This window comes from Carassius carassius, chromosome 19, assembly GCF_963082965.1.
Source record: "Carassius carassius chromosome 19, fCarCar2.1, whole genome shotgun sequence".
Classification (NCBI taxonomy): domain Eukaryota; kingdom Metazoa; phylum Chordata; class Actinopteri; order Cypriniformes; family Cyprinidae; genus Carassius; species Carassius carassius.
The window spans coordinates 5,509,421-5,537,361 of NC_081773.1; the positions used below are offsets into that span (position 1 = coordinate 5,509,421).

A 27,941-nucleotide genomic window follows, 5' to 3' on the forward strand; every position below is an offset into this window, starting at 1 on the left:
TGGAAAGGAATGTAACAGTTTCCTTTCATGTCCATAATTCCTCATAAAATGAGGATTATGTTGGCTGAGTAAATCATACTGTGCTCACGCTTCAGAGTTCTTGACTGTAAATAATGAGAAAACTTCATCATAAATGACTATCATTTGAGGCTGTTGTTGGGAAAGAATGTGTGTGTGTGTGTGTGTGTGTGTGTGTGTGTGTGTGTGTGTGTGTGTGTGTGTGTGTGTGTGTGTGTGAGTGTGTGTGTTTAGAGAGGTGGTGCACTTTGCGTGTGATTGAAAGTAAGTGTGGGGTGCAGAATTTGGGCCGTGGGGCCAGGGGAGGTTGGCATGTGTCTCCTGTAGCCTCTGACGTGACATGATTTATTAACTCTGCCCTGTTAATTCTTAATAATCCAGAGACGTTCACACCCCATTTAACCTGCTGCTTTTGGCCCTGTGTTAGACAAAATATTTGTGGAGCGCCGATTGCTGCTTCACAGAGAAGAAGGGGCCGGGAAACTGATTGCAAGCGGGATTTCAGGATCAAAAGTTTAGAGGAGAGATGTGTTGTTTAAGGAGTAGAATTTTTTTTTTTTGCTATCAGAAACCATAAAACAACTCAGCTGAAATCTAAAGACTATTCCATTACAGTTTGGGTAGTGATTTAACTGTGCAGAGTAAAATATTGTGGGTACTCAAAAAAAAAAAAAAAAAATTCAGCATTTTTGGCTTGCCTCCCAGTAAAAATATTTAGGAATCATTAAAACTGGATATATTTATTTATATAAAGATAAATAAATAATTATAAATCAATGAAACTAGATTTATTTATTCACTATATATCTTTTTTTCTTTCATTCCCTCTCTCTCTCTTTCTTTTTTTCTTTCTTTATTCTGTTGGGGTAACTTAACATAGTTCTGGATATAATCTCTGAACACTTAATATATTTATAGTTTAGTCTCATTATTTTATGTAGTTTTGCTTCCCAAGTAAATAAATCTCCTTTTAAGATGCAAATACTGATTCAAAAAATATTTTTGAAGTGTTAATAAAAACTGCTTGATGTGAGCAAGACTGTTGTTGCAGCACATTCATAAGTTGTTCAGTGTTGCTTTTCTCCATTTATTTTAATTGCACACGTTTCATAAACCTCAGCCTGTGCTGTCAGCTGTTGGGACGCTGGGAGGAAAAAAAGACTAGACTACTGCACATATTGTACATATCGTGACAACACGGACTGGTCATCAGGCTATTATTGATATAAAGTCATTTTACAGGTTTTGAAATAAGGCACAGAAAAATCCAGATGATAAAAACGATGATTTATGAACGGCAGGACTGAGAAAATAAAGCTGTCAGACAGTGACAGTTGACCTTGTGGTCCGTCCAAGTTCAGGCCGAGACTCTTTTCATCCTGCAGGAAACTCTCATTTAGCTGAAGTCACACAGTAAGTCATGGTTGTGATTTCTGAGCCGCTGTGTCAGAGGTGTCATGTGAAGAGCTGCACCTCTGCTCTGGTTATGGGCTTCAGATAATGTCTGTGATGTGATGAAAACCTGATCTCTTCACCCTCTCAAACTCTATAAAAAATATAATACAAAAAAAATCTGATCCTTTTATAACACCCACATGTGGCAGCGCCGAGTGAATCTCACCAAACCTGTCAGGAACTCAGATCACATTTCAGCCCAGAAACAAACTGTGTTTTAAATTATATTCTGCTTGAAATAATGGCATTTTCATGGCAATTAAGCATATTTCCCTTTCTTTCTTTCTTTCTTTCTTTCTTTCTTTCTTTCTTTCAGTTTTCATTCCTGTAATAAAAACAAAATACTGAGATACACTATACAGTATGTTTTACTATTCAGCACAAATTAAAGGCAGCACATTAAATATTACCAACCATATTAGGCAAGTTAAGAAAGTCGATTTCTGATCATTTAAAGATAAGTTAAAAAATGGCTACATTAATGTCACTTTTGGTAATGAAATAATAAAAGAATATACACATATAAGATGACTAAAGTGCCTTTACCAGTTGTCACATTTAACCTTTAACAATATATCATTATCTTCTCATTATATTTTCTCAGAATTGCATATATATATATATATATAAACACACACACAAACGTTTATTTATTTATTCAGCAAAAAAGCAACAGTTTATAATACATTTATAATGTTAAAAAAGGATTTATATTTAAAATAAACGTTTCTGATGGTCCATGTGAGACTGAAGAATCAGAAAAAATACATTTAAAATATATAAAAATATTACAGTTATTTTAAATTGTCATACTATTTCACTGATATATTTTACTGTATATTTATTAAATAAATGCACTATTTGTGAGCACAAATTGTCTTTATAAAAAAAAAAAAAATTTAAACCTTACTGACCCCAGACAATTAAACATGTTTAATTAAAATTTAAATAATTCAAAACTGTTCTTGAAAGGTTTCCACGACCCATTCACGTTTCATAAAACATGTCTTGACGGATTCAGCGTCGTGATTGAAATAACTTTTGAAGTCGTCATCCATAAATCCAAACTCATGGGTCAAACGTATCCTTGCCTTTGAATCTATTATATTTTTCTGTCTTTGAAGATGTTTTCTTTTGTCCAACATGAGCTCATCAGTTTGCAAATTGGGTAATTCAAGCTTCCAGCAGAAATGACACCACTACAGCAAAGCACAGCTCAGTTTTGGCACATCTTTTCTGGATTGGACTGAGACATGTCTGAATTTTCTCTCTCCTCAGGTAAACCCGTGATGATAGTGACCGAGTACATGGAGAACGGCTCTTTGGACGGCTTCCTGCGAGTGAGTGTGACACACTGAGCACATTTAATGAGACTCCATTATGTATGATCAGAGGAGAGGCACAGAGGGCTCATCTTAAAATCATTTAAAAACCCATCTGCGTCTTAGCTTCTCCTGCTTCTTCTCACAGTACCTGCTTATCACAACATGCCTGACATTCTCCCGAGCTCTCTGAACATTTCATTCTCATTTATACAAACAGACACAAATTGCTCTCCGCTGACTCCCCTATTTCTCTCTTTGTTGGGGGGAGATTCGATTTTTTTAACAGTGCCTTTGTGTTCACAACGTCGCCCAATTTCATCACATTCGTATTCGCAGCCGAGGCCTCTTTAAATAGACACTGACACTACCTGTGTTTCAAATGCTTTGTAGTGTCAGAATTTCACTTGAGCTTGTATCCACAATGGCCTCATTCTCTCACGCAGAACAGACCAGGCTTGTGTTCAGAAGAGAGAGCGGATTCGCTCGTACTCAGACCTAAAGTGGCACTGGGGAGACTGGCGCGCCGCCTGCCAGCCCGGCCGTGCCAGTTAAACAGACTGGGCATGCTCTGTCCTTCAGATGACTTCCTCTTTGCCCGTCGCTCGCACTGCGAAAATAAACAAGGCTGTGGGACGGCCCAACTGAAGAGCACTGATAAATGCGCTAATGAGCTCATTAAATGGGTCAGCTTAACCTTTGGCTGCGGCCGTCCTGCCTTGGCTCTAATACACCTGACATATGAATTTATCAGCCTTGTGTCATTTTTCAACAGTTTACCACCAGCAGCACTTGCCAGACAATCTGCCATTTGGAGAACAAAATGAACACGCCAGACTTTGATGCATTGGATGGGCCTCGCACTCGTAAAAATATCTGAAAATGTGGAGCAAATTCATTTTTGTTCAGTAGTGAATTTATTGAGAGACTCCACTGTTATGCAGTTATTGTAGTGTGCGACAGTTGGGTTATGGGAGTAAAAATCACATTTATTTTCTCAGTTGAGTAATTCATTTCTGGCCAGAATGTGCAAACCTTTTAAGACACAATGACAGTAAGCTCTTGCCTGATATAGAAGCCACAAGTTGATGTGTTTTCAAGAAGAAAATAAAAATGTGAATAGTGGAATTTATAGTGGAGAACTACATTACCCATAAACCTGAAGAAAGATCCACCAATCAGAGAAATCAATGTTACCAGAGAAGATCAGCACAGTGTTTGTATAAACTACTTCTGGTCTTCTGCTCACCAAGGCTGCAATTATTAGATCAATAATAAACAGTACAATTGTGAAATACATGTATTATTAAAATAACTGTTTTCTATATTAGTATATTTTAAAATGTAATTTATTCCAATGAAGGAAAGCTGAATTTTCAGCATCATTACTCCAATCATCAGTGTCACATGATTCTTCAGAAATCATTATAATATGCTGATTTTCTGCTTAAGAAACTTTATTATTATTATTATTATTATTATTTAATTAGATTTTTTTATCAGTATTGAAAACTGTTTTTGTGGAATCTGTGATTTATTTTTATTTTTTTTCAGAATTCTTTAATGACAGAAAGTTCAAAAGAACAACATTGATTTGAAATAGAAGTTCTTTGCAACATTTTAAGTTTATTTACTGTCTTCAATTTAATGCATCCTTGCTGAATAAAATATGAATTTCCTACAAAAGGCACACTGACCCAAAGTTTCGATTGTTAGTGTATATATAATAAAATTTTGTAATAAACTTCAAATACATATTACATTTAAAAGTCTTCTATTGATAATAATGTAAGTGCTTATCCTTTGCTGATTTTCAAATACTTTTATGTCCATTCAAAGTTTGTACTGTTGTCATAAAAAACTTTAAATAAATAAATCTGTTAGGAAAAAGTGGACACTAATGGCTCTATTGAAATGAGTATGCAAAGGCAGATTATTAAAACAACCTGAGCAAACAGGGAGTGGAGTGAGCAGGACCTGTATGTGTGTCTGCACAGGATCCCACTCCCAGAAAGCAGAGAAAAGTCGCAGTGTTCTGCAGCAATTTCCTGCGCACTGCAGCCTGGCCTGCACTCTATCAAAGAGATCTGTCATCCTCCCTGCAACGAGTTTCCTCGCCACTGCTCATGTCACTATTATTAGCAAGCCTTTGAATCTCTCGGAGCTCCTTTCTCTTCCAGGTGGTCCAGGGTTTATTTTCATCCAAACATAGTTTGTATGCAGTACATAAACACTCAACATAGAAAGAAAGTGAAAATAGGGTGGACTGAGACACAGAATGAGAGGGAGACTCGCAATGGACAACTAGAGGAACAGTTCAAACAATAATAATGATTTTGACATTGTTTACATCTCATGTCGTTCCAGACCTGTTTGATTTTCTTTGTTCTGTGGGACACAAAAGCAGACAGTTTTGGAGGATGCACTGATGTTTTTTTCTATGCAACTGGATTGAATGGGAACTGAAGCTGTCAAGTACAGAAAAAACTAGTATCATGAAAGTTGTTCATGTGCCCATGCTGTATATGTTAAGTCTTTTGAGACAATAAGATAGCTTTGTTTGAGAAATAGTCTGAAAGAAGTGATTGACTGAAACATCTTTGACATCTGCCCTAGCTTTTCTTTGTGAGTTTATGAAAGTTTATGAGAGAAGTGAATTTGTGAATAAATCATTCAGACCAGATTCCTGAAACTGGATCAAACGATTCGTTAAAGAAAGAAAGAAAGAAAGAAAGAAAGAAAGAAAGAAAGATGATATTTGTGCTTCTCTCAGACGATAACAATTTAACTGTCCTAGTCTATTTCTCATCTATAGTTATCATATGACGTCAGAAGATTTAAAATATAATGCATGAGTCCTACAGACTACGTTCATAATATTTTATATATCCTTTTTAAAAACTTGAAAGTCCCAGTTTGCATCAGTTATTAAATTAAACTAAAACCAGACAACCAACCAACAAACAAATATTACTAGAACTAAATACACAATAACTGATATAATGTAAAACTAAAAAATATAAACGTATATTAAAAAATTACATTTACACTACAATTACACTTTGAACAGTAAGTTTTTTTTATGTTTTTAATTCTCTTCTGCTCACCAAGTTTGCATTTATTTGATCCAAAGTACAGTAAGTAGTATTTTTTTTTAAATATGTGTACTATAACTGTTTTCTATTTGAATATATTTTAAAAAATTAATTTATTTCTTTATTATTTATTTATTATACATTATTATTATTATTATTATTTTGAAAACAGCTGAGTATAATTTTTTCAGGTTTCTTTGATGAATAGAAAGTTTAAAAGAACAACATCTATCTGAAAAAGAAATATTTTGTATCATTATAAATGTCTTTATCGTTACTTTTGATCAATTCAAAGAATAATTTCTAAATAAAACGATTAATTCCTATAATTTATTTCCAAAAAATAAAAAATAAACATAAATCGTATACTGTTCAAAAACTTTTGACTGTATTTCAGAAAGGCTAGGCAGAATTTATCATTTCCTTGTAGTTTAAGTACCAAAATAACTAGTAATAAAACTTAATAAAAACTCAATGAATGAAACTACTGAATATTTTATTAAATTACAAAAATAAAATCCTCAGAACATTCACAAAATCAAAATGTTGTCAAGTATTAATTAAACATATTAACAAATGATAAATAGTAAATCAGTGAAACAAATAAAAACACTGGTTTGCATGCTTGGAAAAGAGTCACCAGTACATTCTTTAAAATATCATCTTTTATGTTTTACAGAAGAAATAGTCAAACCAGTTGCATGAAGATGAGTAAAAGCATTTTTGAGAGAACTATTGCTTTAAGACTGCAGTTTGCCTGTTTTTGGTACATTTCTCCAGAGCTCCCTGACAAATCAATGCTATCTCACTCATCCGCCTGGTCTCTCCCTCTCCTACTGAATTTCTTCCTCCCCTGGTGCTTATCTCCAAGTCCTGAGCATATCATTCTTCGTATAAAAGGCCTATTCACACGCACCAGTGTAAACCCCGCAAGCCTGCCAGTGGGCTTCAGTTCAGAAATGCAGTCAGCGATGTGTTCTTGTGTACATCCTATTTATATTCTTCAACAAGTTGCTGCACACCGTGGATTGAACCAAAAAAAAAAAAAACACAGTCAAACGCTCCTATTTATTAAACTCAAAGATCTGCTGCTCTCAGCAAAGCCATTTCATGAGTGGTTTTGAGTTAGCTCAAGACAAATGACTTTGGAAATGTCAGGCAGTGTTTTGAGATATGAGTCACTAATGTTCCATTGTGTTTCAGAACCCGTTGCATGACTTATGTTCATACTTATGTAGATATAAAACACTGTATTTGACTTTCCCCTTCTTCCCGTCTCTGTCAGAAACACGACGCCCAGTTCACAGTGATTCAGCTGGTGGGCATGCTACGTGGCATCGCATCTGGTATGAAGTATCTGTCGGATATGGGTTACGTGCACAGAGATTTGGCCGCTCGGAACATCCTGGTCAACAGCAACCTGGTGTGTAAAGTGTCAGACTTCGGCTTGTCCAGAGTGCTGGAGGACGACCCAGAAGCCGCCTACACCACGAGAGTAAGTCAACACCAACACGAGCATCTGAGATTGGCATACAGCACTAGAGTTATATGGGCTTGATTAGGTCAGAAGAACTTCAGAAGGAATTTAAAAAAGAAAATGCTATAACAAGGAATTTTACCAATTGCTATGCCTCACATAAAAACATGATTTGTATACTACTCACTCACATAACTTACTGACCACAAATGTTTGAACAGTGATAGATAGATAGATAGATAGATAGATAGATAGATAGATAGATAGATAGATAGATAGATAGATAGATAGATAGATAGATAGATAGACAGACAGACAGACAGACAGACAGACAGACAGACAGAGACTTTTTTGTGCTCATATAGCAAACAAAAATGCTTCACAAGGTTTAGATTTGAGGAATGAGAACATGTTTTAGTGCCTTATTAGCAAGCCTCAAATTGAAGGTTTTCTCTCAGCCATGATTAGACCCAGATCTCTGCTGATTCTGTGGAAGGATTTGAAACATGGTAAAAATGTGTTAAACAGGGTTGAGAGGACTAGACTCTTTTAGCAGCTGAAATGACACAATAGGGACAGGCTATGTGAAACCTACAGAGCAAATTTCATATGGACCAGACCATGATCGACAAGCTCACTGTCTCCTCCCAGCCAGCATGTCTGATCTTCATTCCCTGGAATTAATAACCATATTCGTCACTCTCATTCTTAAGAGCATCATCCATTATCAGAAGAGATAACTAATGCATAAATACACTTAGAGTCAGGCATAAATCCACTGCATGTGAGGCTTTAAGAGATATTGCTTCTTAAATTACCAATACAAGTGTCACCTAACGTAAGTGTTACAATGATACATGGCATATGCTGGGGAGGGGAGGTCCAACATGTTATTACTTAGATAAACCTAAATTTGTTGGGTTTTACTTGTGTCTGACAGCCAACGTAAATGTATGTTTTTACCGTTACAACTTGACCCCCCACTGCATCATCGTGTGGCTACAAGACCCTCGAATCCACAAGAATGCTGGCAACTTTTGCCTTTCCTTTCTATTAAACCCAATGGATACATCATGTCACATTTTACATTCAATAGCAGTGATCTTTCAGGGACTGTTTGTACGTGCTCAATGGGGAGGCCTGTGCACAAGTGGGTTTATTTTTTAAAGGCCTTGTGTTTGGAGAATGTGGGGTAGGAATTGTGTGACTTGGCCAGGTTGCTGGTTGGCTTTGGCTCTACCCTGTTCTCTCTCAGTCTACCTCCTTCTTGAAGGTTGAGTGTAGAGTTACGACAGCAGCCGAGCTGGGTAAATACAACTCTGATCCTCGGAGAGAGAGACAGGACCTGAGCATATGAAACAAGCCCAGCCAGCTTTCAGAGATGAGGACAGGATCGATGAAGGTGGTGGCATACCGCAAACCAAGAGCAAAGATAGAATAGGTGGAGGAACTGGATCACTTGTAGAAAAAATGAATACAAAATCGGTGGTTTTAAGAAGTCCTGCCCTTTAGAGCCAAAATACTATTTTAGTTGTTTTTTATGCCTTTAAGGGATTGTTAAACCAAAAATTAAAACTCTGTCACATGTTACTCGTCTGCATGTTGTTCCATGTGGTTTAATGAAACCTGAGAAATTTCTGTCCCTCCATTGAAAGTCCATGTAGCCAGAAGCTTCAAAAAATTTGTAAAGACATCATGAAAGTAATCTAAATGAATCAAGCAGTTTAATCCATGTCCCCTGAAGTGATATATCAATTTATATGATGAACACATTTAATTTAGGTGCTTATTCACATATAAGCACTGATAAATGCACATACATACTCTCCAAAAATGGATTATGTAGTTTAGGATTATTGCATAGAAGAACCATTTTTGATTCCCCAAAGACTTGAGACTTTCTTAAAGAAAACTTTTTTGTTTTGTTTGGTTTGGTTTGGTTTGGTTTCATTTGGTTTTGTTTTGTTAATGTGAAGAACATTTTAAAAATCTAAAGTACGTTTTTCCACTGCCCTTTTTTTATAAATTGGAAAGATTCTGTGGGTGTTAAAGGCTCTTCATTTAACCAAAGAACCTTTATTCTTATAAAGTGTAGAGTTCATAAAATATTATAAATGGAAACTCAACCATATTTACTTCACATTCTGTCTTTTCTTTGCAGTGCGAAGACCACACTAGATTGGTAAATCTAACCATAATTTGCTAATAATGCTGTATGAAGGGGCCCGCGTAGAGCAAGGCTCCCTTGAACTGGTGGTGCAGCTAGAGGTTGTGTTTAAATCACATCAACACATGTGCTGTACAGTAATTCCGCTAACACAAACAAATCCTAATGGCATCTCAGAGCTTGTTTCAAACTTTGAATTTCATTCATTAGATGCACGGCCCTTTCAGAAATACCCCCTTCATCCGCTCTGACACTTTACATATGGCCTGCTTTAAACGCCAATGCATACAGATTACATGATCTGGCATGTGAAAGTTAGAGTTCATGTTTGTTATTTAACTAATAGTAGAAATATGTGTTTGGATACTGTCACAGATGGCAAAATGTCTCCTTGACAGATGGATTTTGTGTGTTTACAGGGTGGCAAGATTCCAATCCGATGGACCGCGCCAGAGGCCATCGCCTATCGCAAGTTCACCTCGGCAAGTGACGTATGGAGCTACGGGATTGTCCTATGGGAGGTCATGTCTTATGGAGAAAGACCTTATTGGGAGATGTCCAATCAGGACGTGAGTAGAGCAGCTGTCAGAATAATCAAACGTATTTCCTGCCAAAATAGATCAGTGAGACATATGTTTGATTTGATTTGAAGAGCCTTTTAAAAAGGTGCCCTATGTATTCCACAGGACAAATTACATCTTAAAGGGTTAGTTCACCCAATAATCAAAATTATGTAATTAATAACTCACCCTCATGTCGTTCCAAACCAGTAAGACCTCCGTTTATCTTCGGAACACAGTTTAAGATATTTTAGATTTAGTCCGAGAGCTCTCAGTCCCTCCATTGAAACTGTGTGTACGGTATACTGTCCATGTCCAGAAAGGTAAGAAAAACATCATCAAAGTAGTCCATGTGACATCAGAGGGTCAGTTAGAATATTTTGAAGCATCGAAAATACATTTTGGTCCAAAAATAGCAAAAACTACGACTTTATTCAGCATTGTCTTCTCTTCCGTGTCTGTTGTGAGAGAGTTCAAAACACTGCAGTTTGTCATATCCGGTTCGCGAACGAATCATTCGATGTAACCAGATCTTTTTGAACCAGTTCACCAAATCGAACTGAATCGTTTTAAACGGTTTGCGTCTCCAATAAGCATTAATCCACAAATGACTTAAGCTGTTAACTTTTTTAATGTGGCTGACACTCCCTCTGAGTTTAAACAAACCAATATCCGAAGTAATTCATTTACTCAAACAGTACACTGACTGAACTGCTGTGAAGAGAGAACTGAAGATGAACACCGAGCCGAGGCAGATAATGAATGAATGATTGACTCGTTCACGAGTCAAGAACCGGTTGCATCGGGTTTTCGGATCACCAGTAGTTCTTTCGGACAGTTCGATTCAATAAACCGTTTGAAGAAAACGGTTCACCGGTTCTTTTGCGCTCGACGTAATGACGTCATTTGCGATGATCACTGTTGGGAAAGTTACTTTAAAAAAGTAATTAGTTATAGTTACTCACTACTTGTTCCAAAAAGTAACTGAGTTAGTAACTGAATTACTCTATAATAAAAGTAACTCGTTACCAGGGAAAGTAACTATTTGCGTTACTGTAAAAAAAAAAAAAAAAAAAAAAAAAGTTGCTATATGTCAAAGAATTTTTTTTTTTTTTTTTTTTTTTTTTAGCAGTTTTCACAAGTCAGTTGAAATAAGTAGAACAGACAGCTGTTCGTACATAACTTTCGAGATTTATTGCACGTCAACAGACAGCAAGAGTTTTATCCTGCACTCTTTGTAAGAAAAGTGTTTTTGGCCACTAGCTTTGTAGATGCGTGTCACACATTACATGTACACATTACATGTACGTTCTTGCCTTTGACTACAATGAATTTAAAGTAGTGCTTATATCTCCACCTTGAAAATGCCAACTTTTCATCGGATTGCTCCTAACTCGCCAATATTCCTGCTGCTGCGAATCACTGTGTAGCTGTTGTGTGTGTGTGACTGTGTATGTTTGGCGCCGCTGGCGCTTGTGTGTAAAAACACTGGCTCTGATTGGCTACCATGAAACACATGACTCTGCCTTAGCCAATCATAATCGCTTATCTCGTTATTAACCCACCTGCTCACTTGCTGTGTGAGCCAGGGGTGCGTTCGTATTGCATATTAAATCAATGCATAACGCACCACATTTGACGTTCAGTAACGTTAACGGCGTTGTAACGACGGGAAAAGTAATTAGTTAGATTACCCCATTACTGAAAAAATAACGTCGTTACCTAACGCCGTTCTTTTAAACGCCGGCGATGATTGCCCTTGATTCAAGCCTTCGGTTTACTTGGGCTCATAACTTTAGCACAGAGTCAGTTCAGAATCAATCACCAAAAGAATCAGTTTGGTTCAGACGCTCTGTGTGTCAGTCTGCTTCACGCTGAATCACACATGTGCAGTATCATCAGCTCCTCGGTTCTCGAATCGGACACGTCTGACATAAACGGTTCTTGACTCGTGAACGAGTCATTATCTGCCTCGGCTCTGTGTTCATCATCAGTTCTCTATTCACAGCAGTTCAGTCAGTGTACTGTTGGAGTAAATGAATTACTTCGGATATTGGTTTGTTTAAACTCAGAGGGAGTGTCAGCCACATTAAAAAAGATAACAGCTTAAGTCATTTGTGGATTAATGCGTATTGGAGACGCAAACCGTTTAAAATGATTCAGTTCGATTTGGTGAACTGGTTCAAGAAGATCCGGTTACATCGAGTGATTCGTTCGTGAACCAGATATCACAAACTGCTTTGTTTTGAACTCTCTCAGAACAGACACGGAAGACAATGCTGAATAAAGTCGTAGTTTTTGCTATTTTTGGACCAAAATGTATATTCGATGCTTCAAAATATTCTAACTGACCCTCTGATGTCACATGGACTACTTTGATGATGTTTTTCTTACCTTTCTGGACATGGACAGTATACCGTACACACAGCTTCAATGGAGGGACTGAGAGCTCTCGGACTAAATCTAAAATATCTTAAACTGTTTTCCAAAGATAAATGAAGGTCTTACGGGTTTGGAACAACATGAGGGTGAGTTATTAATTACATGATTTTGATTATTGGGTGAACTAACCCTTTGAGGGGCCCTACACACAGATCCTGTTTTTCAATTCTACTACACTCCTTTTCTTTTGTTTTTCTATGTAAATGTACTAGACGGATGTGTTTGACCATTGCACTTGTGTATCGCATCTTTTGCAGTTTCTCAGTCATCACACAGCATTCTAAAATTGCAGAATTCAAAAAAGTTACAAGTTCAAAAGCATCTCACATTTTTCAATTAACCATGGTTTACTACAAATAATAAAAAAACAAGGTTACTATAGTTAAACCATGGTAACTACAAATTAACCATGGGTTTGTTATACAAAGTATAGTCTAACCATGGTATTTGTAATAAAACTGTGGTTATACAAATGGTAATCAATACGGCAAAAATAGAAAGAAAAAAAACCTTGGTTACTACATTTTTACTAAAATAAACCATGGTTAATTTTCATAAGTGGAGGCCATTAGCACAGAACACTTTTTTTTAAAAGAGCAAAAATGCAAGACAGGGCAGTGAAATTGTGAAAACCCGCAAGGTCTCGTTTTTTAAAAGTTTTAACAGTCCATCTTATGATCTAAACCTTATTTTAACTTAAGCACCATGTTTTCAAAGCACTATGTCATGTGTGAGATGCTGCAAAAGTCATACATGTCCGTCTAGCACTTGTTTACACAGAAAAACAATGGAAAATTAGCACAGTAGAATCGAAGAACACATTCTGTGTGAATGGCCCTTAAGAGTTTGGAACAACAGTGAGTGAGTAAATTGTCCTGTCTTGGCAAACAAACAATATAATTAAATTAGCAAGATTTTCCATGATCAGCCAGCTACCAAGTTTGTTTTGTATGGCTAGACTAATAATGCTGCTCTTAATTAATGAAAATGTTAGCTACTAAGGCTAGCTTCACAAAGACACTCAATGAGCACCCAATGGAGAAAATGTGCTTTTCAATTCACAGGCCAAGAGAAACTATTATGCTATAATTCTTATAGAAAGTTAAGACCAAGAGCCATGTGTGGAATTGTGATAAATGTGTAGTGGTTTGTTATGAAATCTTGTTGTGTTGACATTGTTATTAGTTCTTTAGCGATGACCCTGAGCAGTGCCCTTGTTGCTGCAGTTCAGTAACTTCACCCTGAACAAATAAGGCCCTGAGAGTTTATTTGAACTGGTTTATGGCAGCGCTTATGATCGAGTTATGAAAAGCAAAAGGGAGTTACAGATCTGGAGCACTTATGAGGCTATTGATTTTGTGTTGTTGCATGAATGGAAGTGCTTTATTTTTGTTTCATCCTACTGGATGGTGACAGTTGGAATGCGTGGAAGAAATATGTCCTGAGGAACTCAAAGGACAGGAAATTGAACAGAATCATTAGGCAAACTTCAGGGCCTCATCTTTAAAGAAATAGTTCACCCAAAAATCCAAAAATGGAAATTCTGTCAGAATTTACTCACCCGCATGTTGCTCCAAAGTTTTATGTTATAATTTCTTCTGTGAAACACAAAAAGAGATGAGAAGGTGTGGCCTTCTATGCTTGTTCGCAAGTTTTCATGAAATCCAGTCATTTCAATAGGAATTAGTGAGGATGAAAAAATTCCCAATTTATCCCCATTTCGCAACAGATTCATATTGAAAACTGCTTGGTTTGGAAGGGACCTCTGTGTGAGTTGTGCTTCATACATCGTTGCAATATTTGTCAATTGACAATGAAAGTGTTTTGCCCAGAAAACATTTCTAATGTGACCGCACCTTCAGACAGTATGACAGAATTTAACGATATTTTCTCATGTGCCTCAGGTGATAAAAGCAGTAGATGAGGGCTACCGTCTTCCCCCGCCCATGGAATGCCCTGCCACGCTTTACCAGCTGATGCTAGACTGCTGGCAGAAGGACCGAAACAACCGGCCGAAATTTGAGCAGATTGTCAGCATCCTGGACAAGCTCATCCGTAATCCCAGCAGTCTCAAAATCACAGCCAGCACCACATCCAGGTATGTCACCCAGGAGGACTGGCTTTGGACCAAGTCCTAATGCTTGTTCTGATCCCAAATTGCTCTTTCTTTGCTTCGTATCACGTTCAGATCATCTTCTCATGCTCCCTAATGAAAGGAAATGCTCTCTCTTCTTCCTGAACTCTAATTTGTATCTTCCCCTCAGGTCTAGATTAATCACACACTCCTACAGATGGTCACATACAGTTATGACTGAGCTGCTCTTGAGGCTGCATTATTTTCTGCAGATTATTTTTCTAGACAAAATCGGTTTATTTTTGGAGCCAGTTTGCAGAAACAGTTCTCAGTCAGACAGGCCGTGTTTGTGATAAACATTTGCTGACATCCTGTTTCTCTACTATACAGGATGTATTGCTAATCTTATTCAAAGTATTATACACAATGTGGTCCAAAGTTAACACCCCATTCTGGTTAACGGATTTGCCAAGACCCCTTAATTCCAGTGAAGTCTTACTCATGACATTCTAGATTTGTGTACTTTGTGGTAAACAGTTTGGGAAAGGACCTTTTCCTGTTCCAGCATGACAGTGCTCTTGTGCAAGGTCTGTTTTGAAAGGAGTTGACATTTTGGGGTGTGGAAATACTTCCTGCACAATTCTGCACAAAGTCCAGGCTTGAACCCCACTGGACATCTTTGGGATTCATTGGATTGGTGACTGTGAGCCATCATCACCCAGTGTCAGTTCCTATGCACTTTTATTTGTATTACAAGGCTTTTATGCATCCTGATGTTACTAGATTTGAGAACAGGGTGTTCTATGGGGAGTATGTGGCAGTACCTCATGGTGTCTGGTAATTAATATTTAATCTCACAATATTTTCCTCAAAATAAATTCCTACTCTACTTTCCTGTGCTGTAATAAGACTCAATTAACTAGAGGTTTCGTCTGTTATGGGTTGCCCCGTGTAGTGTGGACGTAAGTGGTACAACCAGTAGCTTTATTATTATGAAGTATGTAACAGTGACTAATGGTTTCTTAAGAAAGTGAAAATGGGTCCCAGGGAGTTAGCATGTAATTTTCCTGATTGGCTTTTAACATGGCCGTTTGGGGTCCAGTGCTGTGCCCAGGTGATTTATGGCTCTCCTGGCGAGACACACTCAGGTTCCTCTGCCGCCGGTCTACAGTCACAGCTGCGTCCAAGCCCTTGCACTTCATTTATCTACATGCCCTGCATGCTGATGGGACGGCATCCCAGCTATTCTCATGGATGGACCCTAGGCCTAAAGGCCAGACCCAGAAAGAGATGGCGTGCAGATGTTCGGAAGTAAAATGTCGGCTCTCTCGGGATGAAAGTAGGTGCATGATCCCAGAGCCTTTTCACAGCAAGAGATGCATTCTTGTCCGTGACGAAGCTACCCAGATGTTTCTACGTGAGGAACGTCCGCCCTCCTTTCCCATCCCTAGAGAACTTTAAAAACATGATACTAAGCAGCCTCGGTTATTTAGAGGTCACTACACCAGAGGGGAGAGAGGAAAGCAAAAGAAAAGAGAGGGAACCAGCAGAGAGGCCGAGTGTTTACCTCTCTTCATCCTCTCCCTCTGGCCTCTTGTGCTCCTGTCGACGGATGCCTCAGATCTCTGACGCCAGCAGCTGATGCAGTCAAATGCAGTGTGTATACATCAGAGCTTAAGCTATCACCTCTATACCCAACAACAAAGATTTTCTTTTTCAAATTTTTTTTGTGAAAAGGATGCAGCAGCACATCGTAACACACAAAAGAGTACTGGACATCTCTTGGTTTTCCTCTCTGCTTTTTCATTCCCATGTACCTTTATAATTACAAATACACATTATGTATCATATTCCCATATTGTAGACTCATATAATTTAAGTAGCTGAGTGAGTCAGTTAACTGTGATCAATCTTTTCTTTTTCCAGCATTTAACATGGTAATAAATGTGTGAGATCCATTTTAATGAAAGAATACTAAATAATAGGCCCACTGGTAAATATTAGGTTCTGTAGTTTGTTTGGGCGACAATTATTGCATCAATTTATACTATATTAAACTATATAATTTTTCTGCGATATATATTGCGATATGAAATCTAATCAAATTTTTTCTTACAAACAAAAATGGGGTGAGCACACTTACATTCTCATTTTAAATGATTGAAACATCGACACCATCGTGTCAATTGATTAATATGCGCTAGGGAGAAAGAGCAAGACAGCGCTCGTGTTGTTTGAAGACGGTGAGCACTCGCTCGCTCTCTCTCTCTCTCTCTCCCTGTCTCTCCCTCTGTCTCTATCGCGAGCGCTCTCTCTCTCTCTCTCTCTCTCGCTCTCTCTCTCTCTCACACGTGCACTCTCTCTTTCTCTCTCCCTCTGTCTCTCTCTCTCGCTCTCTCTCTCTCTCGCGCTCTCTCTCTCTGCCCTGTTAAACTGACAGGACTTAAAAACACAAGCAAATGATAAACTTTCACTCTATGATGGTTAACCTGTGCAATTAATCCGCAAATCACATTCATCAAGGGCCGGGGAGCAGCTGGCCCGTACAGTTAATGAATAACGGATCAACTACGACAGCCTACATCGCACATCCTGCGATGTGACTATCGTGGATTCGTACATCGCGATATCGATGCTTAAACGACACATTGTGCAGCCCTAGTTTTCATATTGAATGGCATTGGAAATACAATACATAAACAATAATAAACCAACCTTAACATATTTTGTGGACATATTTGACTGTGATTTTTTTAATTAATGAATTAATTGATAAAAAATAAGACAGAACTCATTTAATTAAAAGGGTTATAAAATACTTTTTATTTACTGTTTTTATGTGCCATTATTAAGTTTAGAATTTAGTTTTCTCTGACAAATATAATGAAATTAATTGTTTTTGTTTTGTTTTAAACTGTTTGTTACATACTGTTTGTTTTCCTTTGTTTTTTGATTTTGCTTTTTATTTTTATTTTTTTTTGGGGGGGGGGGTATGCTCTGCTTTGTGTTTTGTGTGTGTGTGTGTGTGTGTGTGTGTGTGTGTGTGTGTGTGTGTGTGTGTGTGTGTGTTTTCTTTCCTTTTCTTTCCTTTTGTGTTTTGATTCGTTCCATTCCGTTTCATTTGGTTCTTGCTGTACCTTTAAGACTAAATGTAAACTTGCATGTGAAATTAGATACAGCAGTGCTGTGCACATAGTTACAAGCTGCAGGTCTGCAGGTCCCATCCTAAAATATGTCAGTCTTTTAACAAAGCTGCATCACATTTAGAAAGATTCACAAAACAACTGGCACATAAATGTGCTGCTCAAGCGGTGAAGGTTAGACTAAAACTATCAAAGACATTGTTAAAAAGAAACTTCAACCACTCTCTCCTGACATTAGGAAAGGATTTCTAAAGATCCTGAGTGCATCAGTGCAGTTCTTGCAGACAGCTCTATTCAATGAGCTGTGTCAGCACTTACTGATCCTCTTTGCCAAGTAACTTGGATCCATTCAGCATTCTTTTCCAGTCAACTCAGCGTACATTATTCTTTTATATTCAACACACAGTAATGGAACACTGGGAACATGTGGATCTGAGTGCACTTCCTGCTATCTTAATTTGTATATTTAGATAAATATATAAATAAATAGCAGTCCCCAAAGGAATTGTAATCTCATTTCCGTCTGATCCCCTGGTTCTGATCAGGTGCCATTGGACCTGAATTATGGATTTCAGATGCTGTGACATGATCACTTGTATTTATAACATCTATATTTTATCTAGCATACCCATACATTGTTTGTCAGAAACTATAGACACCTCAAATGAAGTATAGTAAAGAAATAGAAATATAGTATTTACTGAAAATTATTAATATTTTTTCATGTGAGCATAAAAGGATTACATATAAATATTTCCAAACTGTATCTGCAAGTAACATGTCAAAAGTTTGTTCAGTTAATTGGGTAGCTAATTCAACTTCACTTATATATACTGTATTTAAAGTAAATGCTTTGGTTAATAAGTTAGCCTTTTCCCATGCAATAAACAATGGAAACTAGTATTGGAATGTGAACAATGGGAAGTCATCAGAAACAGAGATGCCTGTGTATTCGAATAAACATTCCTAAATGTATTGCTTTCTTGCTACGGAATGCTTGCCATAACACAGATGGAGAGAATCAGTCCCACTTCTCTACAGGTATTTCCGTATGGAGACCTTGGATGCAAGCTTGCATATCGGGTTTGAGGGCTTTTGTGTTTAGCCTTTGCTTACACTTTCATAAGTTTGTTTTCTCCATAAATGACATTTGTCAAACGTGACGAGAATTGCAGACGGCCACAACTTCAGTGTTGTATTTTTTTCACCATCAGCGAGTTTTGATCTCTGTGTATCAGTTCTACAAAAGTATTCTGCAAATGAAAGTTACTTGTGCTTCATTTCCATTGGGCAGCACAATGAAAATACTTTAATATTCACAATTCACTTAACAGTACATGTTTTTCAACTCTTCTCAGACCGGTGAATCTGCTTCTGGACAGGACCAGCACTGACATCACTTCTTTTAACACAATGGGTGATTGGCTGGAGAGTGCGAGGACGTTGCCCTGTAAAGATGCATTCAGTGGGGTCAGCTACAGCTCCTGTGATACACTGGCCAAAACCTCAGCAGAGTAAGAGCATTTTACTATACTGTCTTTCTCTTTTTTATTATAAAACTAAAATCTACACTACCGTGTCTGGAATAATAAAAAAAAAAAATTATGTTTTCAAAAGAAATCTCTTTTTTGCACTAATGCTGCATTTCTATTATTAAAAATACAGTTAAAACTATATAGTTTTACAGTTACATTGTGAAATATTATTACAATTAAAAATAACAGTTTTCTATAGTAATCAACTTTAAAATGTAATTTTAAAATAGAAATATTTCACAATATTACCATTTGTACTGTATTTTTTTAGCAAATATGTGCAGCCTTTCAACAACAGAAAGTCTTAATTATTCCAAACTTTAGAATGGTAGTGTATTTGTGTGAATAGTCATAAGTACAAATAAGGAACATCGGTTTTGAAGGAAATTGTAATTTTCTCATTTGCTTGTTGTTGAGACCCAAATTATATTCTTTCTCACGTGAAACAAAAAAAGGGGATTTTTAGTTCCCTTATTTGGTCATTCTTCTATTCTAATTGTCCCTGTGCTTAAGGGTTAGCTTTCTGTACTTTCAAGTCCAAGGCAATAGACAAGTGATATAATTTAAGTTTGTTGGCATAAAACAGTTTAAAACCAATGCAGAAGACGATGACAAATTTATTTACAGATCAGTTTCCAGTAAATGAAGCCCAGCTTTGGTTAATCCTTTAAAGGTGGCCATTACATTTGTTATTAATCTCCAGTGACAGTGCTCTAGTAATGTTTTCTTCTATTGTAATCCAATAAATGGAAGAAAGAAAAAAAACTATTTTGCCAAAACTAAAAGTGCTGTCCTCCTGTAATCCCCAGTCTTGGAAGCGATCTAATGGCTTGAGTCAAACAAATTCTAATAATAAAGACCCTATTCTTCTCCACAGTGTGGATCTGCATCTATGGGAAATGCTTTGTAGATGTTGATTAGGAACCTTGCCTTGCCTGGTTAGCATCTCCTAAAACCACTTTTCGATTCCAATGAGGAGCTGTTTGACAATTGAAAAAAATTTGACATTCATAACTTGAGAATGATCAAAGGGCCGGTCTGGGAACAGTGGCAGTGCTGTGCTGCATGTTACCCTCAGGACTAAACATCTAAACACTCAGCAGTCTGTAATTAAGGCTGCTTGTGGTTATATTTTGTTCTGATGTCAGCGTAAATAATCAGCTGCAAATAGCGGCCCTCATCCATGACCCAGATTGGGTTATTTAACATGCAGTTCGTCTCTCAGTGTTTGGCTTTCAGTAGTCTTTTTCACCATTCTTTGACTGACCACAGAGTTGAAACAATTATTTTTGTGAATTTTAATGGCAAATATGTTGATTTATATGCTTTAACTGCCGAAAAGACCAAGATCGTTCATTATATAAGGTTTTGGACCACTGTACTAACCTTTTCTGACTACCCTGTTAAAAAAACAGCATATGCTGCTTAGGTTTATTTTGAAGCATGGTAGCTGGTTATGAACTGGTCTTGAGCAGGAGCTAGTTACTCAGGACCAGTTTATAACCAGTCACATTTAAATATGCTATTGGCATTTAATGGGCCTACCACGAAGATGAAGAATCGCAAGAGAGAGATCATTATTGATGATTCAGTCACTTATCACTTTACCTTGGTTGTGTTGTTGTTGGGGATATCGTAAGTTTACCAGATGTTTGGCCTCTTACTGCAATTTTCATGGTAAATTGTGCAGAACGTTAGGCTCTTTATTCGATCATTGAAGGTTTTTCCCTTATTTAGCACAAGTCACATTAAAACTGTAGATAAATCTGAATTGATATGGCAGGTAGCATGCAATAGTTGTTCTTTTTTGTGTCTTGTGGTGTTATTTCTGGCAAAACAGATAATTGATAATTGAATTCAAATTACATTTTATTTTTTCATATTAAATAGTAAATAAGTTATAAATTGTCACTTAAAACAAAGCTCTTTTTTCATATGTGTATTGCTTAGTAGCCAGTAAATCAGGTGAAATCAGGTGTCTTTTCAGTCTTATGTTTATTGAGTTTTTCTTTTTCACCCAACGAACATAAGGATACTGATAAACGCAGGGCACAAGACTTTGGCTTTCTCCGTCTTCTTTGAAGCTCCTATGAAATAACAAGAGAGAAAACACTGTCAAGTTTAACAGTATGATGAATAAATATTAATGGTACTTAATGGTAAATGGCACTGCGATTAACTTAACATTTTACAAGTTTAATGTAGAAATGTGGTCGATCAGTTTTTCAAGATCTGATTTAATTGTGTAACTGTTAATATATTTGAACAAAGAAATAAAGTGTTACTACACACAGGCCGTATTTATTGCAAATACAAAAATAAGACGAGTAAAGAAAACATGGTACTTATTAAAATAATCACTCTTTACTTCAATATATGAACACCGAAAACCGCTGTTAACAGGTTAATATAACATTTTACATTCTATGACTAGTAAAATAATGTCAACTTATGCTGCATTCAAGTCCTCCTGGGAAGTTTGTACTTATGAGTTGACAAGTTGTAATTACGTTGACGGGTGCATTCAAATCAGTATAGTCAGCACAAGATGGCGGTGTATCTTCTTTTAATAAATTACAAGAAAATACAACAGGGTTTGTTAACTCTGCTTATAGAAAATGAAGAGCAAAGAATTTGCAGCAGGTGTGTTTTAATTTTTTTTTTACAAATGATTTATGAAGCCACTTTAATCTGTATCACATAAAAACTTATTAATTGTTATATTGCAATCCTGTCTATCAATTTCAACTAAAAAAATACCATCAAAAACAGACGTTACATCCATCGATCCATCGATCCTGTCATGTTTCTCATTTACACGCCCCCAACTCGTAAACTCGGAGCTTAAAGAAAATTCAGAGTTTCCCACTCGTAATTATGACTTTGTGGTGGCGTTCATGTGCGTTTAACTCGTAAATACAATATATCCGACATGACTTGAACGCACCATTACTCCAATGAACACGGCTCTCCTCGGAGCAGCTGTGAGCGATGCGTCTTCTTCTTGTGTGACAGATGTCAGCGTTAGGGCACAATACTGCCACCTAGGAGTTCAACCAGGTACTGACGCTAGAGTATTTACATGTGGTGTTATCATAAGAGAACTGTTCATTTTAAATATTGTGGTTATCGCTAATACCGGTATATCGTTACACACTAAATTAAACACAATATCGATAATTGTTGCTTTGAATATCACGGTTATTGTCAATACCAGTATATCGCAACACCCCTAGCCTATACCTACTGTAAGTATACTTTGTTTATACTGACAAGTATACAGAAAAGTCAAAGTATATTTGGCCTATAATTGTGAGTTATGGCCCTTTCATGCAGGACACGGCATGCGCTGCACTGTGAGCTGGGTTCAGCAATTTGCGCTATGCTGGCCAGAGCGAAATAGGGGGAGTTATCAAAACTTTTACTGGGAATTCTATTTTGGATGCCCCAATTCTATTGTGTTGTGCGGGTAGTCACAGAGCCAGCGGCAAAAGTTGAACAATTTTGACCACTGTGTGTGTCACCGAATGTCACCGAAATGAATGGGTTTCATAGTGTAGCACTTTCTGCATCCTGTGTAAAAGCTGCTAAATCTCTATAATTTAATATTTTAAATATGCTTGGCTTGTAATTGTGTTTACTCTTTTGATAGAGTGTTTTATCTCCTGATAAACTTACATGTTCAAGTTTATAATAACAAGTCAGCTTTGGGTGCAGTAGTTTAGAGTAAAATACTATGTGGGTGGAACTAAACTCAATCTTTTTTTGTATACAGCACTATTAACCTACACAGAAACAGATTGACATTTGGATAATTTTACTAATAATTATTTTCTGGTGTGTGTAAACTATAAGTATGATTTTTAGTTGACTGAAAGAAAATTTTCAAGAAGTAACTAAACAATCTATTAACATAGTTTATTTTAGAAACTAAAAAGTGAGCTAGACATACAGTATTTATACAGTATAAGTTTACTTGAAGTATAGTTCACAGAAAAGTTAATTAGTTGTAAATTAGTTGTATATTCATTGTTTATTGTTATAGTATAAACAATAAACTAAAAATGTAACCAAATTAGTTCAAGACATATTGAAATTGTACACTTACTGTTGTGCTACTAGTACATTGATTTTAGTATACTTACTTTATAAAGTATATTTTGGAAAACACTTGCGATTTACTTCATTTAAAAAAAAAATACTTATTTTTTGTAATGGAATTTTATACAAAGAAAATTATTTGACCAAACTAGTTTGCATTTCTGTTTTCTTAAGTGACAAGATGTCTAACAGCTGTTATGGTGGTATAGCAGTTACTTCTTGATTTCAGCTGTTTGCAATCACAGTGTATCCAGGCATTTTAATTAGCATTACAGACAACATGCCTCTGAATTTGTTAAGTCTGCTTTATTGAAGCTTGAATTAGACTCTGTAGTAGATCAAACGACTTTTGTCACACAGAAATGTTGCAGACCTGTCTTGATTGACATTGTGAGCGTTTGTTTGGCTGATGTCAGTGCATTAGCAGTGCACTGACGATACACAGCCTGTGTGTCAGTCGATCTAAAGCTGTATTCTGCCCATAGAATCTGTCTGACTGAAGTCAGACCAGCAGCCACGTGCCCTGAGTGGGAGCCATCCATGGGAATCACAACACTTTAAAGCTTATAGACTGGACGGTGGGTTCTGATCGTAGCTTTTCTGTTACTGGCTGCTCCCTCAAGCTTTTGCTTGCGCTCATGTCCAGATCAGGACTAAATCGCCGCTGAACCTTCTAGAAGTGTTTCTAACAGAACTCGTGCCTGACCTGAGGTGTGCATAGATTGTTACTTTAACCTGCTTGCACTAATATGCTATAATGATCTTCACTGCACAGCTTTTGCATCCCTTGATCTGACAATACTAAGAGGAATAATTTTTTTGTTGTTGTTTTGCAAAAGCTTCTGTATTTGAGGTTTACATTAAAGTGATTGGTTCGCCACATGTTTGCAACGTACAGTCGGATCTAATGGGAAAAACGTGACTCAATATGATTTTTTGTATTAATAAATAGTTGAATTTTAAGCATTAGACTTCTTTGAACAATAGTTTATATTCTGAATCCATGCAATAACTTTATTTGAACAGAACAAATTTTACTCATTACTGCTCATAACCTTGTCGCAGTGAAAGTAAACAGCTTTTTCAGCACCACTGCAGTTGCTTTCACCTGTGACTTTACCTGCAGCGACGCATTTTATGCTGTGCATAAACGCATGTAGCATCACGTTTTTCCTATGAGACAGAGTCGGATATGTGCACACGGGATGAACTCATCCATATGGTAAGTCTGGAGTGTCTATCCACGATTGTAAATAATGCAAGCTCCTGTCAGCTGTTGCATGGATCTCATTAAATGAAAAATGTCGTTCTTTTTCCCTGCGGGGTAACCCTTACAGTGCTGTTCCTTTCAAATCACAGTAGAAATAACCAACTCAGAAAATGAAGCAGCTACTACGATTTCTCATCACAGGAAGCTGTAAATCAGCCCAGTGTTTAAGTTATAACACAAAATCTGTCACGAGTCCAGCTCCTCAGCTCATTGTATGCGTATGGCAGCATGGTGTCCTCCTGGAATACTTCGTCCTACATGACTGACACAAGCGATCTGAGGCAAAGCGCCTCTGCGGGCTTGTCATTAATGTCACCGTATGTCAAACCGCGAGTGCTATATTACCCATCTTCACTGTCTCTCTCTCTCCTCTCTGACACGCAGGGACTTCAAGAAAGTCGGTGTGACGATCGTTGGACCTCAGAAGAAGATCGTGAGCAGTCTAACAACACTTGAAACACACTCAAAGAACGGTCCAGTTCCTGTGTAAAATAAAAAACGAGCGACGGAAATGAAAGACACCTAAACGAGATTGATGCTGCTTTGGCTTTAACAGACAGGAAGTAGATTTTAAACGAAAAGAGAAAGTGGAACTACTATTCTTGAACACATGTGTGAAGCAGAACAACCTTCCTGGAGAAAGATCACGTCTACCCGGGCACGAGGGGCAAGACGATGAGCGTGTCTCTCAGCCATTATAGGCGAGAGAAGCGGAGGAGCGTGGGCCTCGTGTTTAGGAGTCTACGGTCACGCCGTATGACTCCTCCTAGAGGACGGGAGCCGGTCCGATCTGAACGGATTTAACGAATAGCTCTTCACATGTGGCAGGGGAGCATTAAAAAGCCTTCAGGAAAATCTTTGCATAAGCATCTGTCTTCCTTTTGGAAGGTAGCACTTCAGAGAGGCAATAGCTTGCACCCCACAGTTTTGGTGGTTTCTTGTAGAAAAGCCCCCTTTATTAATTCTTCTGAAGAACGGCAGGAGAAATACAGATGGTTACTGTTAGAGCAATCTGGTGATGCTTCTTAGGATCTGACACGTTTGGCTATATATTTGATAACTGACCATTAATCTGCGAGTGCAGAGAGCCATTCTCCAGAATCAGGGATGGAAGAGTGGAAACCTTGGGTAGACATGCCATTTTAAAGGCTTATTTGTTAATGTAGCCCATGACACATGTTTGTTTGCACCACTGTGTTCAGATGATATATGAATTCATTATCAAATAAAAACAGTACAATATAAAGGAAATAAACTGTTTATTAGAATCAGTAACAGTCATAATGCATCAAATGAGAAAAGCAGACAGAATAGAGTAATGATGTGTTTTGCAGGCCAACCCAAATGTTGGTATCATCGATAGGACTTTGCTATTGGTTTTTGGATTATTGCTGAAATTAGACTCTTTCACTTCCAGAGCTTATTTTAGGCGTTTAACCGAAAGTCCATTCACAAAATCCATTGAAGATGGAAGCGGAAATACAAAAATGTGAACTTTTTGACCTGCGAATATATGTCATCCTTCCAACTCTCTATACCAGCAGGATTTGGACTCGGAAGTCTCAGATATGATGTATGTGAGGTACATGGGCTGTGAAGGAAATAAAATACTAGCTTACTATTTTCTGAACACTTCCCGTTTTGTTTAGTATGTGAAACTAAAGATTTTGCAACGACATGTTAAATAATTGTCACATGGCCTCATCTTGGTTAAGTCAACGACATTTACATTTATCTGACGATTTTATCCAAAGCGACTTACAATTGCTATATATATGTCAGAGGCCGCACGCCTCTGGAACAACTAGGGGTTAAGTGTCTTGCTCAGGGACACACTGGCGTTTCACAGTGGATTCGATCCCGGGTCTCTCACACCACAGGCATGTGTCTTATCCACTGCGCTAACACCACCCACAGCCAACTATCAACTTGAAAATAAATTAGGTCCTTCACATTTTTTATCCAATTATGTGTAAAAATCATACTGAAACTTGATTTCAATTTGATGCGATTCACCTCGGATATGGCTTCATTTTTTGTTTGTCCCCACAGATGCTCTCCATTCCAATCACCTGATTACATTCTGGCAACACCTACTTTTCCCAATCCAGATCAGTTCCCAATTGATTAAACAAAGTCCCACCCTCCATTTTTTCTTGTTGAATATCCTGGAAATCAGATTATGGAAAGAAAATAAGTGAGTTTAACATAAAAAATGAGTTTAACATTTGGCAACCAATCAAATAATGAGTCAAGAAAGATAATTAAATATCACTTGTGATTTGATCTTTTTCTAAACTAGTTCACTTGGAAATGAACATCTTCATTTACTAACTGTCACGTCAATCCAGAACTGGCTTTATTTCTCATGCAGAACATAAAAGAAGAGATTTTGAGATTTTGTTTGTTTGTTTGTTTTTAGAAATAAATCAATCAAAGAAGTCAGTGTGCACCAAAACTGTTTGGTAACCAACAGTATGCAAAATATGTTTTGTCTTCCACAAGCAAAAGAAATTCATCAAGCGTTGGAACTTTTTTGGGTTAACTATCCCTTTAAGAGCAAACCGCACCCCACAGACGATTTCATTGGTAGACTCAATCATGCAGACACCTGTCAGAAGAGCTTCAGACGTTTCAGGCAGTCAGTGCTGTTGACAAAGTCCACTGAAATCCACAGGGCAGAGTTTACGCTGGACTGGTTTGTAAAAAAATAACTCAAATATTACAGCTACTTGCAGTATGCTGAAAATGGAATATCAAATTAAGTATGTTGCATTGTGGGATACAATATTCTGTGCAGCTCTGTTGAATACTGCACATTTTGCCTGGAGATTCCATGCTTTCAGAACATTTGCATACTGTGCGCAATATATTATATCCTTCAGGAGTAGTAAGAGTAGTATGGTAGTTTGCTATTCCGTACATTACCATGCTATGTGGTTTCCTGTAGTGACGTTCGCTTTGATACAGGGCCGTCCTTAGCTAACGTGGGACCGGGTGTAAGGGTATGGAGCGGGGCCCGGTGCGACCGCACCAGTTGCAGACAAGGACAACCCTGCTTTGAGATCAGGATTATGAAATCTTCCAGAAGTTTCATGTGGAGGGTTAATCAGAAAAGGACAGCTGTGTTCAGTTCAAGTATCATCAGTCTTCAAAATGCAAGGTTCTTCATCATTTATTAGTTTGAGGCTTAATATGGGCTTAATATCACTATCCGAATATTTTCTTAAGACACCCTGATCATAAAATCAAAAAAGAGCACTAATGGTGCACAAATGATGG

The 27,941-nt window shown here is 37.3% G+C and overlaps 1 protein-coding gene across 2 annotated transcripts in view; it reads left to right on the plus strand.

Annotated features, from left to right (window-relative positions):
• Positions 1 to 26,289, plus strand: part of LOC132094922 (ephrin type-A receptor 3-like) — a 119,970-nt gene extending 93,681 nt beyond the window's left edge. Inside the window, exons 12-18 of one of the 2 annotated variants that reach the window (XM_059499591.1) lie at positions 2,752 to 2,813; positions 7,176 to 7,385; positions 9,954 to 10,103; positions 14,441 to 14,634; positions 19,112 to 19,267; positions 23,875 to 23,967; positions 25,044 to 26,289. In XM_059499591.1, the coding sequence (XP_059355574.1) occupies positions 2,752 to 2,813; positions 7,176 to 7,385; positions 9,954 to 10,103; positions 14,441 to 14,634; positions 19,112 to 19,267; positions 23,875 to 23,950 (848 nt within the window). In that variant the 3' untranslated portion in view covers positions 23,951 to 23,967; positions 25,044 to 26,289. The remainder of the gene's footprint in view (positions 1 to 2,751; positions 2,814 to 7,175; positions 7,386 to 9,953; positions 10,104 to 14,440; positions 14,635 to 19,111; positions 19,268 to 23,874; positions 23,968 to 25,043) is intronic. The other variant, XM_059499590.1, reaches the window with a different exon arrangement.
• The last annotated feature ends 1,652 nt before the right edge of the window (positions 26,290 to 27,941 follow it).